This window comes from Anguilla rostrata, chromosome 15, assembly GCF_018555375.3.
Source record: "Anguilla rostrata isolate EN2019 chromosome 15, ASM1855537v3, whole genome shotgun sequence".
NCBI lineage: Eukaryota > Metazoa > Chordata > Actinopteri > Anguilliformes > Anguillidae > Anguilla > Anguilla rostrata.
The window spans coordinates 4806277-4822736 of record NC_057947.1 but is presented as its reverse complement, the minus strand read 5'-3'; the positions used below and the strand labels follow the sequence as shown (position 1 = coordinate 4822736).

At 43.2% G+C, this 16460-nt stretch overlaps 1 protein-coding gene across 5 annotated transcripts; it reads left to right on the top strand.

Annotated features, from left to right (window-relative positions):
- The first annotated feature begins 300 nt into the window (after positions 1-300).
- LOC135240595 (endoplasmic reticulum junction formation protein lunapark-B-like) lies at positions 301-12425 on the top strand. 5 transcript variants are annotated; one of them, XM_064310244.1, is made up of 14 exons: positions 341-459; positions 1426-1567; positions 1656-1722; positions 2265-2306; positions 2744-2951; positions 4348-4406; positions 4560-4600; positions 5474-5554; positions 5654-5705; positions 5974-6174; positions 7668-7773; positions 8333-8403; positions 9923-10084; positions 10561-10703. In XM_064310244.1, exons 2-14 carry the CDS (start codon positions 1556-1558, stop codon positions 10686-10688), a joined length of 1230 nt encoding a protein of 409 aa, XP_064166314.1. In that variant the 5' UTR covers positions 341-459; positions 1426-1555; the 3' UTR covers positions 10689-10703. The 5 variants fall into 5 exon arrangements, with proteins under 5 accessions (XP_064166311.1, XP_064166312.1, XP_064166314.1 ...); XM_064310243.1 differs by lacking the exon at positions 10561-10703 and adding an exon at positions 11362-12425 and having other exon boundaries at positions 343-459; positions 2764-2951; XM_064310240.1 differs by lacking the exon at positions 10561-10703 and adding an exon at positions 11362-12425 and having other exon boundaries at positions 343-459.
- Positions 12426-16460: the final 4035 nt, after the last annotated feature.

Genomic DNA, 16460 nt, shown 5'->3' with positions numbered 1-16460 from the left:
TGCCAAATAGATTGTGATAAGTTAATATTCAGTGGTCCGTTCTGTAATTAACAGTGCATTTACAGAAGCATCATCAGTTGCGGGGTAGAATGGCTTGTACGCCAGCTGCAAAGCATAAACAAAGTTGAAAGCTGTGCTAAGATATACATGTTAATGGAGATCAATTCAAAACAACGTCCGCCAGTCTAGCTTGCTTGCAAGTTGCCCACAGTGTTTGTAGTTCGTGCAAGAAAATGTGACAGCTTGGGTATCATTTGGGTTCGTCAAAAATCTCTGTTATAAACCCCTTTCACGTGATGAAGCCAGAGCGGCTGGTCTGTGGCAAGGCATGATGGGAAGGAGTTTCGCACAGGCTGGTAAGGAGGCTGAAATGCTAGCAAATGGGAGTGTTAGCCAACATTATTAGCGGGTGTATTGGGCTCTTCGTGTCGCCGCGCAAGCTAGGAAACCGCTCCAGAGGTAAGTTGGTGAGGACGGGGCTAAAGCTCTCATGTAGAAAATATGAATCTAAGCAGCCCCACTCCCATCAGCTTAACCTTACCAATGTCGTAATTCATTGTAAACCTCAATAGTTAGTGAGGGCCTGAGTGTATGGTGCTGCTGGTTCAACGCTATATAATGTGAAGCGATTAGGCGAACATTAGCTTGTTAGCTGGGTTTTCTGTGTCGTGTGTTGCTAACGTTGATAGCTTGCCTGAAGGCTGATTCATTTCCTATGTCATTGATTCTATTTTCTAGCATATGCTAACTAGTTAACAGTTACCTGAAATGGTGTAAAATATGTAACACTAATATGTCACCGTCAGCTTCCGGAAATGTTTTGAAGTTAGCTACAGTATCCTCGCTAAATGTTGGTATTCGTTTATGTCAGTTTTTACTTCTGCTTGCTGCCAGCTCGCCTGCTTGCTTGCTCTGACCACAAGCTTAGTCTAGCTGGCGACTGAACAATGTCGTATAGCTCATTATATATGAGTGGTGCTATATAGGTAGCTAACTTTGCCGTGACACGTTTGCTGGGACTTGTTCACCATCTCCCTAGATAGACAGTTGGTAATATATATATATTTTTAATAGTGCGCGATAATACCAGAGCAAAGTTTTAACGCTGACAAAGGAGTACAGCATTGCTGAGTGTTTGAGTGAACTATCCACTTCCGGCCGGATCGTAAAAATATGCGCACGGAGGGTATAATATCGATTTTAAAATATGCTTGATATGTGGTGTCCGACACTGAAAATCCAGATCTGTTGTGTGCGTTAGTCCCGCACCATTGTCACAGAACTGTGTTCGCGCCTGATGTGTGAGACTGTGAGACTGCAGGTGCGCATTTGCATGACAGGCGGCTAAGATCTATGCATAATTTACACGCGTGCTTGTCAAGATGGGTCTGGGAGGTGATAGACAATGCTCTTATTTACTCTCAGTGTGCCTAAGGGAATCCGCCTTACAGTAAATACAGTTGGACACCAAGATGGGTGGTCAGTCTACTGCACGATGGCGCATTGACCTGACATCCGCCGGTTATGTTCAGCAGTACATGTCCGTATATATTCCATGCTTAAATTTGTAAGTCGACGTCAAAACCATGGCATCACAACATTTAGGCCATCTAGAATGCCTCGTAAACGTTCTGATTGACCATGTTTTTCAACAGGAGCAGAGAAGTAGTGTGACTGCGTTTCCACCGCAGAGAGATGGGGAATGTCGTGTCACGGTGGAAGGTAAGTGGAAATGAGCCTCAATTTTATAGTGCTGACGATAGATTTTGGTGGACAGATTCACCTGGGCATTCATTTTCGACATGGACCTTGAGCAGAAAAGTCAGTTTCTCATTTTATGCTGACCAGTCACATGTCAAAGGAGAGTTTGGAGAAAAGGCAGTAAACAGCACTTTATTGCCTCAGAGTTCTTCTAGTAAAATCTGAGGTGCTCAGCCTGCGAAATGGTCCATTTCGGCTTGAAATGACCCAACTGTGAAATGGGGAATCTTCATGGCAGGGTAAAGTCAATACCAGATTAAATGGAGCTCTGTGAAGTTGGCATGCCATATATCTCAGAAATCAATAAATCACCATTAATAGTTTGTGCTGCGTTTCTGCAGGTTCATTCCGGTTTTTACCGTTAAAAATCAACATTATTCCTGGGCGTTTGCTTTTCTTTCTTTTTTCTGATCACGGCGGTGATCCAGGGCAGAGCCAGGTGACTCGCTGCTGTTCTGTCATGGAAATGCCCAGTTTTAATACCCTTTTCCTCCTTTTAACAGGCAAAACCTTCCACCGTGGATGTTCTGGAAACTATAGACAAGGTAAACCGCTTTTACTGTCATTCCTGTGAACGCTACATGGTATTTTAGGTTACATTCCCAAACGGGATGGAGTGTGAGGAGCAGAAGTATATTTTTGGACGTTGCTTCTCTGTTTCAATGGGCCGGTTCTTCTCCGGCACAGAGACCTCAGCCAGTGGTTTGCCCTGAAGACTGAACCAGAAACTTTTAGCCACATGTGTCTTAATGGGGAGACTAACAACAGAAAGGGCTGGCTTTGCCATTCAGTGTTTTAAACGGTTTTTAAATAATCAAAATAAAAGCTCAAATAAGTCATATGATTCATGAAAAGGCTGTGGCTTTTCACAGAGAGCTGTGTTCTGCCCTGTTATTTTGGACCAGTAAGTCACCAGTCACATGGTTTCAAAGTTTGGTAAAGTTTTGTGTTGCAAATTTGGATAATCCGCGTATGTTTACAGGAAGTGCCGTTTGTTTGCAGGATATAAAGAACCTGGAGGAATTCCGAGAGAAAAACGAGAGGCTGTTGAAGCTGTGGGTGGGAAGGCTGCTCCTGTACTCCTCTCTCCTGTACCTGGTCACGTGCGTGAGCGTGTATCTCTGGTGCTTCCCGGAGCAGTGGATAGAGAGGCTCTTGCTGGCCCTGCCCTTCGTTCTTTTCCCCGTGCTGTGAGTAAACACTCGCTTGGCACCTCCCCCTCTTCGCGTCTGCACTTCCCGCTCCCGTCTGCTGTCTGTCCTGGCCCCTCGCTGGTGGAATGACCTCCCCGTGGCGGTCAGAACAGCAGAGAATCTGACTACCTTCAAACGCAGACTAAAGACTCATCTCTTCAGGCTGCACCTCTCCCCACCCCTCCCTAGCCTATAGTTTAGCTCAATGTACCTAGTTAGGCTAATACGATCACGTTAGTTTTTATTTGGCAGGATTGTTTTTGTCTGATTCTGATTAGGCAAATGTGATTTCAGTGCTATTTTGTACTTGGCAGGATTGTTTGTTTGTTTGTTTGCTGAACAGGTTACTCTACAGGGTTGGAGTCCTGATCTATGTGGTCACTTCTGGCACTACAATCTTTACTTCACTCTAGTGTGTTTCTTTTGCACCTCTGCACCTTGAACTAATGCACTTGTTGTACGTGGCTCTGGATAAGAGCGTCTGCTAAATGCCTGTAATGTAATGTAAACTCCGAGCTGCTGTGAAAAGCTCCCCTTTCATCCCGCTGTTATCCTTCCCTGCGGTGCCTGGATTTGTGGTGGGATTTTGTTGCAGTTTGGCAACAAATCCCAGTTTGTTTGTTTTGGTTTTTTTTCCCCTCCTCCCAAAGGGATGTTTTGTTAATTGGTTGTATTTACATTGTGCACTGTTTCAGCTCTTTGTCTTGAACTGGGCTGAAGATTATGGGAAATGTAGGCTTTAACAGAAGCAAATGTGCTTCTTCCTAAGCCCCGTGCTCCAAGCACCTGGCACTAGCATTGCACTACTACGCCTGCACATATAACAAGAGAAAATTTGAATACGTACTGTAAAAATTTGAATACAAGTTGCAGTTGAGTGAGATATGTAGTACTTTATCCTTACGGAAGTGCCAATACACAGGCTGCTGGGTGGCTTGTCCTGTTAAGGCACTGTTCTTATGCATGGATTGACTCTGGCTTGTGTCTCTGGTCTGGCTTATGTCAAGGATCTGTTCTAGTGCATGGTTGGGCTCTGTGGTCTGGTATATGTTAAGAAAATGTTCTAGTACATGGATAGGGTCTATGGTCCGGTTTTGAATCCAGACCACGCCTGTGCCTTGTGGCCAGCAGCCCCACAGGGCAGGGCAGGACATGATTGGCTCAGGTTACCCAGCAACTGTGTTGAATTTGCATGCCTGATGCCTGGGGATTTCTCAGTAGAACAGGCTTTTCTTACTGAGTCCGGCCTACATTGGGATTCACCACTAAACAGTAAACACGTTTGGTGGTATCGTGAACATGTTTTAGTTATTCCTGTGATCAAAATTTTTATTGCATATTGTAAACAGTCTTTTTGCTGTTGGAGGGGTCACAGTTGTTTCTCTTTCCCTAGGATTTGGTTTATGCGGAAACTGCTGATTTACCTCTTCTCAAAAAGAACGGAAAGAAACAGTAAGTGCCGCCTAACTCGTAACTGCAGAAATCTCTCATTCATTCATATGACTGTTTATATTGAGTAAATCTTAATTCAAAACATAAAAAAGCCTGCTGAAAATAAATGCATGCCGGTATTTGATGTCACCCAAATGTTGTTTTGCATTTCAGATGAAAAATTGGGAGATCTCAGAAACCAGAAAAGAAAGATAGTGAGTTTGCATACTTTTTTTTTGAAAAGCATATTTTCCTACCTGTTTTGTGAATTGGTTTTGTCTTATTAGGATCTGTGCAGTGTTTCTCTGCTGATTTGAAAACCATTCTTTATTAGACCTGAATAATGCTGTGTCTTTCAAGTCCTGCAAAATTTCAACAGCATTTTGCTCTTAAATGAATAGGGTCTGAAAGGTGCTGTCCAAAAAGAGAAACTGCCTTATTACATAATTTAAAATTGAATTATGCTGATGATTTACATCTTGGGTGGAAATGCACCTTCTAAATTTATCCTTTAAAATGATAATTATTGCAGATCTGTGAGAATGGAAGGCTATATACAGTGATGTTTAATAATTTCCAGTAATTATAGCTGATGGATTTTTCATTCTTGTAGTGATGACTTTAGTTTTTTATCGCACACAGATCATGTTCTCTTTCCTTGTCAAATTTAACTGAAAGCAATGGTGTTAAAGTCATTGGGTCAGCCGTGAGGACTCTTGTAATGCTTGATTTTTATCACTAGCACAAGACTAGTTGCTTCAATCTGTCCATTTAAAAAGCGTGTGTAAAGTTTTTATAAGGTCATATGCGCACTTAGAAGACAGAAAAATGTGTCAGGCTAGACCGTTGTAGGTTATAGCTCAAAATAGGTCAGCACGAATAGAGGTCTCATCAGGCGTTTTTATTACATTCATTTCCATATTTGCTCTGCCTCTGTGTTCAGAACAAATAGCACATCATCTTGGAGATTTTGCTATTTTATAACACTAAGGCTTGGCAATGAGTTGATTTTGTCCATGTGCCAGTTGTAATGATACTGTCTGTAGCTGGAGTGGTTTCGTCTTTATTTTTTTCTTTCTGTTTTAAAGCTTGAAGAAGTTATGGAGAAGGAAACGTATAAAAATGCTAAACTAATCCTGGAAAGATTCGATCCAGAGTCAAAGAAAAAGGTAAGTTTGGTATTAGGAGTTTACAAGTGGGTGAATTTGATTTATTTATAAGATAAGTAAAAGTTCATCAAACTAAATAAATCTGTTATTTTCATTAAGGATCAAGAATCTACACCAGTTGGGCCCCAAATGACTCCAAGACCAGGCCAAGGTACGTGAGTGCTGTTTCTGTATAGCGATCAAGGTTGAGGGTGATTTCATTTCAACTTAGTCAATGCAGGAAGTGAGTTCAAATTCACTCGATGAATTTAAGGATCTTCACAGGACATTTTTAAATTCATGAATGTAATTGCAACTCAGTTCCTGAATTGACAGAGTTGAAATGAAATGAAGCCCTTAGAAATGATGAAGACTCTAAAATGGTTTTCCAGTACCGGTGACCGGTAAAGATAACGGTGTCTCGCTGGCCGCTTCCACAGAACTTCGTCAGCGGAACATTTCCCAGAGGCCCCCGGTGATGGCCACGCCGGTCGGCACCCCCCGGCCCCCGCTGGCCCCTGGCGCCACCCCCTCGGGGCCCCTGCTGATCTCCGCCCCCGGGGGCCCGCCCGAGAGGACGGGCACCCCCCACAGCCCGCTGCGGCGGCCAATGAGTCCGGCCACGCCCATCCCGGGCCTGGGTGAGTGCCACGCCCGCAGCGGGAGCTCGATCGAACGCTGGGCTACACCTCTGCAGCTTTTCAAACGGCCAGCTCCCCCCCCCCACGGTGGGAATGCCCCCTGGGAATGCATGGCCCATCTGGACTAACGCAGGGAACACGGGCTCCTGGTTCTTCTGCTTTTGGTGTCATCAATGTCTGGGTCATTTTCCATAATGCACTGTGTGCTAGCCAACTACATTACATTACATTACAAGCATTTGGCAGTTATCCAAATACAACAAGTGATAACCATACAGGAACATGCGAAACTGGATGTCCAGTCGAACGCATGTCAACACCCGATGGGTAACTGATTAACTACACGACGCACACCACTGATCCAATGCTGCTGTGAGCCTGTTTAATGGGCATTCCATCAAGAACAAACTGGTTAATATTCATTAGAGAATGACCACGCTCCCTCAATCCTCTGGCTCCCTTGTTATATTTTACATCTATGCATTTGGAAATATTAACTATAAATACATTTTTTCCCTGTGACTTCAGAACCCTTTAAAATAAAATTTCCCTGGGTCCTACTGCTGTTAATGATAGCCCACTGGTAACTCCAGTGAAAATGCAAAGGTATGAGTTGGAGAAGCGATTTAACAGGACCTTAAAAGACCTTAATATCTCTGGGTAAAACGAGAACATGTAAATCCGTGAGGCTTAGCGCTGGAATTAGCCTTGCGTTCCTTGGCACAGACGGATCATGAGTCCCTTCCAAGGGCCCCTGGCGTGACCGCCTCCGGGGCACGTAGCACAACAGAGTTTTTTGTGGCCCTTGAGGGCCCCTCTGACCTTTGGGCCCCTGGGCTTGGGCCCGTTCGGTAATCCGTGCTGGTTCCTAAGGGATTTATCAGTATTTATCGTTGTTCTCAGGCGTATATGTGTAGTCACATTTGAAGTATGTTAGTCAAATACCGAGGTTTGCGTATTGAAATGCAGTATCTTAAACGGTATTCTGACCATACTAGGAGGAAGAAATAATGCCTTTGCAGTCTGAGCACAATTATTCACACAAGAAGCTGCTCGTGCCCACAGCGCCTTTAATGTAGCGTAGCCAGCTGAAGGCACGCTGGCTCACTACGCACCCAGAGACAGTGTGCCTTTCAAAGTCGTTGAGAACACTGCGTTGTACCACAGGACACCCAACCAGCTGCATAAATGGCTAACAATGCTAGTGTGGTGCGCTTGATAAGCTTGCAACTGATGTTGTATGTTGCCCTCGCTGAAATTACAGTGAGAAATGAAAACAGAATTTGTTTTAATTCTTTATTTTAGGACGACATTTGGATTGTGCTTGGATTTAACAATGAGTCTGTTTCGAAATGAAATGAAATGGCAAATTCAGATGCAGTTTGATATATGCAGGATTTTCTTTGAAAAAAATTAAAAAATAACGCATTTGCAGGAGTTTGGTAAGAGCGAGTAAATCCTGACCGTGTCTGCGGTTTTGTGTATGACGGCAGGGATGCACCCTCCGGGCCCGCCCCTCGCCCGGCCCGTTCTGCCGCGGGAGAGGGGCGCCGTGGACCGAGTGATCGAGTACCTCGTGGGGGACGGCCCGCAGAACAGGTCAGCGCTGCGCTGCGAGGATGCTGCGCGCGTGCGTGCGTCTGCAAGCCGTACACAGAGGCAGCACAGTTAGCATGCAGCCCATAGATATCGTCTAATATGTTTGTGCTGGACGCACATTTATTTATTTTATTTTATTTATTTATTTAGTTTATTTAAACAGGGACAGTGTACAAAGAACATTAACCTTATATAAAACAAGGAAAGATGTAATGTACCGGGTTATAGCAATTTGCTAATTTCCACCCGTAGTCCCTGGGCAGGTAAGCAAGACATGGATGAAATTGGTATTAATGCTATCGTTTATGGGTAGGAGCCAAAAAGCACATTTCCCAAAAGGTTGAACTATTCCTTTAAATTGCTTTCAAAATTAAGGTTTGGCAGATTTCAGTTTATTATTAATCACTGACAATTGTAGATCCTACAGAGTTTCATTGGCTGCGAAGTAAGCAGTATCTACAGTAATTCAGGAATAAAGATGCTTTCCTTCTGAACATTTGTGTAATGTAGTGTAAGCTGTATTAACATGAAATAACTTTTGTTTTCTTTTTCTTTGTAGATATGCCCTGATATGCCAGCAGTGTCTGTCTCATAATGGCATGGCACTGAAAGAGGAGTTCGAATACATCGGTAAGACTGCTGTCTGTGTCTGTGGAGTACGTCTTAATAAGTGCTGTTTGCCTTGCCCTCTTTTGCAATGTTGCCTCTTTGTATGGCTGGTTTGTACTGTACACCATAATCAGTTTTTAACTGGCATGAAAATGGTCTTTGCTGCTCCCTATTACTGAGCCAAGGTCATCTTTCTACTCCAAATTGTCTGTGAGATGTGGATACTGCTGGGTGATATGGCCAAAATATCTCATCAGATACTTTCTCTGTACATGTTGTTTTCAAAGTCCTGTCATGTATTTTTAATGAAATGGTTTCATTCAAAACCGACAATTCGCCTTAAGTTTATTCCGCAAATTATTTGTTGTACTGTTGTAATGTCCAATTTTTAATATTCATTGCATGAAAAACAATGAAATATCTTTCATAGTGCTGAAAAACCACGTAGGCCTACCATTGCATGAATTCATACCGGTATGCCTAAAGATAAAGTGTACCGCTCAGTGCTAATGCTCGTTTGAATCATAACTGTCACCAAACTGTGTTTTTGAGAATAAGGCTCCACAGTTCAACTGTCAGTGTCTGACAAAAATGGTGTTTCTATACAGACAAGCCTTTGGGACCTCTAACTCAAAACTGGTTTCAGCCAGCTCATAGCTTAGCCCCAATCAGCATGTGGCAACGCCAACAAGCCAAGCGTCCTTGCATATAATTATTAATCCTGCCCACAGATCTCATGTGTGGTGTCTTGTTGTCATGTTTCACACTCACACACTCTCTCTCTCTCTGCCTCTCTCTCTGCCTATCTCTCTCTCTCTCTGCCTCTGCCTCTGCTTTTTACCCGATTGTCAGAGGGCTGCGTTGTGCTGCCAAATAAATAATATTCTAACTACATTTTAATGTTTTTTTTTTTCTTTCTTTCTTTTTTCCATTTTGGCGCTCACAAAGTTTGCTTTGGAGCAAGACAAAGATTTTTATATGCAGGAAAAACCCCAGATAATGCTTTATTTAATGATTCATCCTGGTTCTCCTGCACTATGTACCATGTGGGACAGGTGGTAGAGATCATCTTAAGTTTAACGCATCAGTTGTGCTAATGTTGCAAAGGGTGAACTTTACAGAGTGCAGATTGTGATTCTGGCCACATTGTGTGTTGTGTTTCTTGTTTCATACTAGTTAATTCACATAAACCATGTCCAGCGTTGAAGTGAGTCATTATTTCGAACTATGTAATAAGCCACCCGTCGGTGGTTAGCTTCAAACTCCGTTTAGCAATGTATAGCTAACTAGCACCACTCTGCATATAGCAGTGTTATTAACTAGCGTGTGTGGCTGTGTGACGTCATATCACTACCGATACAGATTTATTATGGTGGCTGTGAGGCTTGCACTGGTACCAGCTCTGCTTCTACGTCTCGCACTTTTGCTGTTGAATGTCATGAGGTGAGAGAGGAGCCCTGAGAGGTTGTTGGTGCTCTTCACACACCCCGCGTGCGTTTACTTGCGTGTTTAGAGTTTTTGTTTACGCCTCTTATTCCAGCCTTCCGATGCGCATACTGTTACTTCCTGAATCCCGCGAGGAAGACCCGCCCCCAGGCCCCCCGGCTCCCAGAGTTCAGTTTTGAGAGGAGAGAGCGCCCCGAGTCACCCACGCCGGCCCCCTCCACTGCCTCTGAGGATGGAGACCCCCCCTCTGCCACAGGTACCCCGCCCTGATATTTCACCCTCGCATTTAACCTGCCTTCACTCCAGCTCCACTGTAAGGGAACAGCTGGGGTCCTGGGACAGCTGCGGTCCTGGGTCAGGTGGTTAGAAGCACCGCCCCCAGGGCGGGACATGCCTCCTGGTCCGCGATTGGCTCCTGGCCCCTGATAGTCCAGAGAGGCAATGGGCTGATTAGCTGTACCTCCACCCAGGCGTGGAAGGTGGTCCGTACTCCTTAGCGTGATGTATGTGATCTCTGGCCAATCACGTGCCTGCTTTCTACTTGACCTGTTTGGGTCCTCCAGTAGCTCAGCTGATGGACTGCTGGCTGCGAGTGATTATCAAAAGTATTGTTTAATTAAACACACAGTAAATTATGTGGAAGACTCTGTAGTATTGTAGTAACCGTGTAGTATTTATTCCATAGAGTCAGGCTTCAGTAGATGACAGTTGGTGTTGCTGTTGTTTAAATAGGTCGTTGGAGGGAAGGGGCCGGCCGGAGTGTTCAGGAAGGGCTGAGCGCTCGGCCTTTAGCCTCGGCTCCGTGGAGCGAAGTGCACAGTTTCATCCGCGTTCAGCGCCTGCACACAGGTTTCCCTTAACACGGCTAGACCCCCCCCCCCGGGACGATCTCTCCGACCGCTTGCGCTCAAATCAAGTTTGAACCTGTTTGCCTGTGCAGCCCGATTGCTGGAACCGCTTTTGAAATCAGTCGCCCGAAGCTGCATGAGAATAAGACCAAAAGCACGAGAATCTGCTTTCCTTTTGCTCGATTCGGAAAACGAGGGGCTTTTCCTTTCTTCCGATGATCTGATTTTATTTTCTCGACGATTGAGAAACATTTGAGAGAGATTCTCATTAGTTCTTTTCCTCAAGACGCCGCTTGCCTTGTTTTGCAGAAGTGCAGTTTGGATGGTCTTCGTTGTTGTTGCTGTGTTTGTAGATGTGTCTGTCCCTAAGAGTGATTGTGCATGCTGGTCCTTCTGTGGGACCTGCATGCACAACTTTGGCATTCCCAATTCGATGAGTGCAGTGCAGTGTTGTGTTGACAAAAAATATCAAAATATATATTGATGTTAAAAGTGTTTTGTGATATACATGAAAATATGACAAAAATGCCTAACAGGAACGATAACCACTTCGTCCAGCATGTTCATCTGACTAAGATTTGACGAGCCAAAGAATGTGTAGACGTGCACCCTTTGTGTTTAAGTTGTGTACCTGTTGCATCTCAGGATACTTACTAAAACTGGCACGAATCCCATTACCTTCCAGACGAACCCCAGCAAGGAAGCCCGTCTTCGCAAAGCCCACGTTCTGAATCCCCCGGCTCAGAACCCCCCCACTCTGAAACCCCCCGCTCGGAAACCCCCCCTGCAGTACCTGGCCTCCCGGAAGACGAGGCTGAGCCAGCTGAGGAGACCCCTGGGGAAGATTTTCCTCGAATGCCAGATTTGGAAAAATCTGAAGAAGAGCAGCAGTCTCCAGGATCTGAAGACGAGCAGAAGACATCTCAAGTGGAAGCTGAATAAGAAAAGTCACATGATTTCAACTAAGCAAGTGATTGGTCCACAGTTTTTATTTTTGTTTTGCTTTCAGAGTGATTATTCAACGAATACTAGCTTAACTGAGGCTGTACGTAACCAATTCATGTCTAGGATTTAGGAAGGACATTCAGTAGGGTGGAAACGGGAATTATGGGAATAATAACAGTAACAGTTTTAAAAATGTTCCATTTACTATGTCCTCGGCCAGGGGTTTGATAACTGAAACACTTTTGTATGCACAGCAGAGATGCTAGGAGGGAGTTCATTCTGTCGCTGAGTTAATGCATGCGGGTGGACCTTTTCTCTTTTCTGTCAGTTTTTTGAACACCAAAATAATTTGCCAAACGAGTACAGATTTGTTTCGCTTTAGTTTACAGATTTTTTGTGTGTGTGTGTGTGTGTAACAGGATACCTACAGTATAAACGAATGACTAATGTTTCAACATTTTAAAGCTTATTTATGAGTAATATTTAAATCTGTGGTACGGTGCCTTTTATGAAAGTATTGTGAGGTATTGGTTACTCGTAGCACAGGGAGGGCCCGCCTCACGTTTACAGTTGTAGGAGAAAGCAGAAATCCCTTTTATTTATTCCTGTGAAGTCATAAACTGCCCACCCGTGTGTCTGTGTGTTTTATCAGTTCTCTGATGAGATGAAATGAAAAAAGAAACAAAAAACATGATTTTTTTTTTTATGTTCACGCTGCGGGTTTTGTTTTGCGAACAGCACACCTTTGTAAAAGGCTGGTATTGTCAAGTGTTTTGCTGCACGCTCATTAAATGTTTTAAAACCCAGCGCCTATGACTTTGTTCATTCATGCCATCTCCTTCAGCTAGGGTTTCAGTGCATTAAATTGGATGCCTAATTAATGGTTATAATGAATTAGTTATAATATTAAAATCTCTTTAAATAGCTAGTTAAAGGTTGTGCCAAATTGGCTGTGTGTATTAGCAGGAAAAATGCATGGATGCCAGCTAGCTAACGATTGTCAATGACTATAACAACTAAATTCAGATCACTTTTTGAAGTCGCATGTGAAAATGCAATTCTTCACAGCTACTGATATACTACCACTGTTACCATGACAACTACTACCATTATCACCACCACTACCACTACTACTATTACTACACTAACAATTCTGCAACTCATCTACTTGCTATACTTGAAGTAAGAATATACTATTTTAACTATCTCTTGAGCCTTCAGCAAGCAAACAGAGTTTCTTCAGGAACTCTATATCTACTACTGTGTTATATTCCGATGTTTGTAATGTTTTACTTGGCCTGGTCTCCCTTGAAAAAAGAATTCTGAATTTAAATGGCGCTAAAGATGTATTGTAAGTAAATAAATATAGCTGTTGATTACAAGTGATCTGTGTGCATGCGTTACCTACAAGCATGCGCAATTTTTTATATACGTTATTTTACCAGCTGACCCAATGAACAGTGAAATTAATCTAAAAAACATGTTTCTGACCTCCCGAGATCCGGATCCATATCCGCAGATTCAGCATCGTGTGTGAAAGACCATCTTGTTTTGAAAAGAGGTCCTCGGCCTCCCCGCGGGTCTAATTTATCGCTCTCTGCCCGCTAGCCCGTCAGCGCGCTATCTGTTCACGTCACCGGGGGACAGGGGAAAGAACGTTGAACCGCGGCATTCCGTTTTCATTAGCCGGGCTCTCTTGGCTTGTGATGGTTTTATTGCAGCTCGTTGGTCACCGGGGACAGTGCTCGGTAATGGCGCTGATGCGGATCTCCAGCCTGGCTTGATTGCTTGACCTTGTTCATGTGCACAGCGCGGTCTCCGCGGCTCTGTGGCTCCTGCACCGTGTGCGCCCTTCTTTATCGTCTGGTTGCCGGATTGCCGTAGAACATGGTCCCCCGGGATTTGGTGATGTATGTTTACACTCACATGACCCTGTGCATGTGGGCACGCGTCAGTGTGACATGAGCAGTTGCTGGCCCTGTTGAATTGTGTGCAGTTTGAATATAAACTCTCGGGATATGAAGAAGAATGGTGTGTTTAGGCAGTTAAGGAATTTTGATCAAGCACGCACATCACCATTTAGATGGATTTCCCGTATATAATTACAAAAGAAACACAGGCAATAGTGAAATGGTGTTGCACTGCATGTAAATGTTTCATCTTTCTTTGCTGCAGGAGCAGATGGGCTTAGATTAGAAACAGATCCAAAATGACACATCTTGCAGGTTGATTTTGTACATACATTTTTCTCTGTCTGAAAAAAATTCATTCGAAATGCACACTCAATGCGACATACAAAAAATAAATCTCAAAAAGTATTTGTGGTGCAGAGGATAGCACTGTCACCTCACAGCAAAGGTGTCCTTGGTTCAAATCTGGCCTAGGCGTCTGTGGTGTTTGCATGTTCTCCCTGTGTCTGTGTGGGTTTTCTATGAGTTCTCCAGTTTCCACCCATTGTCCACCCACGTGCAGGTAGGCTAATTTAATTAGTGTAACCTCCTTTACTTGTAAGGAGAGGAAATAAGTTCTAAATGAACACAACTTTTTCCATTCTAATCAGATAATCTGACTAAAAAAGAGCGCTTCCAACTGTAACGTTTAGTGACTTTTTCATTTGAGTAGCTTACAGTGCAATCCAAAAATTTTTTAAAAACTACAGACCAATTTCATAACTTTCATTTATTTCCAAGATTTTCAAGAAATTGTTGTCAAAACATCTAATAGAAACAATGAATGTCAGCCACCTTTTTAAAAAATGTAATTAGGTTTTTTTTTTTCTTTACACAGCACAGAAACTGCTTTTTTAAAAGTGTTTAATCATCTTCTAATGAATACAGACACCAGTAAGTGCACTATCGTGGTGTAATTACCTTTTTACAAATGCAAACACTGGTGAGTGTTCTTTCTTAGTCTAAGAACCTTCCCATGATTGCACACACTATTGAGTATGCTTAGTGTAATGGACTTCCCATGAATGCACACACTATTGAGTATGCTTAGTGTAATGGACTTCCCGTGAATGCAGACTGGTAAGTTCTCTATCTTAAGCCCTGTTCACACATGCATTTTAACTCTGCTTTCCCCCTCGGCCTGTTTAAAATTATAGTTGCACAACAGTGTCTGATTCAAATGTCTTTGGGGCTATAAGAACCCATAAATGTTTTGGCAATTTTTCATCTTGGTATTATGTTTGAGCAGGAGTCAATATTTCAAGTCAGAGGTTCCCACAATTTGCCAAGTCAGCGCCTAGTAAGATTTATGGAAATCTTCCATCATAGTTCTAATGAGAACAAGAGCAGCAACATTCCTGGGTAGAGATCACAAAAGGTTACACCATACTTATGTAAGACCTTTAATTTCTCAGAAAATTATTTAATAAATACTTTACTGAATGTGCCCTGTCTACAAATCGCACAAATATGAGACTTGGCACATGCAAGATATTGGAGTTTCATTGTGTGATTTTGCTTGACATTGCAATGTGATGACATAAAATTTTTACCAATGTTCAAATGATTATTCTGGATCATATAACACAACGTAGTTTCAGATGTTCGGTGGATTTAAAATTGTGAATGTATAGTACATACACAAGTTAAACCCGCACGCAGTTTTAAGTTGAATTTTTACCCAATGTAACATGCTATGTAGTCGTCATATCAGTTATTTCAAGTTATTTAACTTGGCTAACAGAATTATTGTTGTTGCATTTTACCAAAAATAACTCTGCTTGTAAGTATTGATTTTTAGCTGAGGAACCATTGTTAACCATTTTTAATCTGTTGTTAGCTGTTTTGAATCATGTACCTGAGGCCTATTGGCTTAAGATGTTATCGTACAATACTTAAAATCCATCCATCACTCCTCAACTGTGTTATGTTGGTAGGATTTATTTTATCTGCCAAAACTATCATTCAGCTAAATCTCAGGCTGTTTTAAAGACTAATGTAACGTTAATATTTTCTGCATTGCTTCAGAGGGTAGACTTCTTGCCTTGTCTAATCTATACGGATGTGAACAGACTCGACAGAATTTTTCCACATAGAAATCCTTATATGTGCGAATGGGGAAAACCACTACCTTACCCAGATAACTGGAGCCAGGCAATGTTGTGGTTTTCCTTGTGTGAAAGGGGGTTTTAGTGCTGCTTGTTCTTAGTGTGGATTTTCTGAGTGTTGATTATACAGTGTTAACTGACAGGCTTAGAATCTGCGCAGTGCTCTCTGCTCCTGCTCTACTCTGTTGTGGAATTCACAGAGTAGCCTTTAGCCAGCGGGTTGTGGAATTCACAGAGTAGCCTTTAGCCAGCGGGTTGTGGAATTCACAGAGTAGCCTTTAGCCAGCGGGTTGTGGAATTCACAGAGTAGCCTTTAGCCAGCGGGTTGTGGAATTCACAGAGTAGCCTTTAGCCAGCGGGTTGTGGAATTCATAGAGTGTAGCCTTTAGCCAGCGGGTTGTGGAATTCATAGAGTAGCCTTTAGCCAGCGGGTTGTGGAATTCATAGAGTGTAGCCTTTAGCCAGCAGGTTGTGGAATTCATAGAGTAGCCTTTAGCCAGCGGGTTGTGGAATTCATAGAGAGTAGTCTTTAGCCAGCTGGTTGTGGAATTCATAGAGTAGCCTTTAGCCAGCGGGTTGTGGAATTCATAGAGAGTAGTCTTTAGCCAGCTGGTTGTGGAATTCACAGAGTAGCCTTTAGCCAGCGGGTTGTGGAATTCACAGAGTAGCCTTTAGCCAGCGGGTTGTGGAATTCATAGAGTGTAGCCTTTAGCCAGCGGGTTGTGGAATTCATAGAGTGTAGCCTTTAACCAGTGGGTTGTGGAATTCATAGAGTGTAGCCT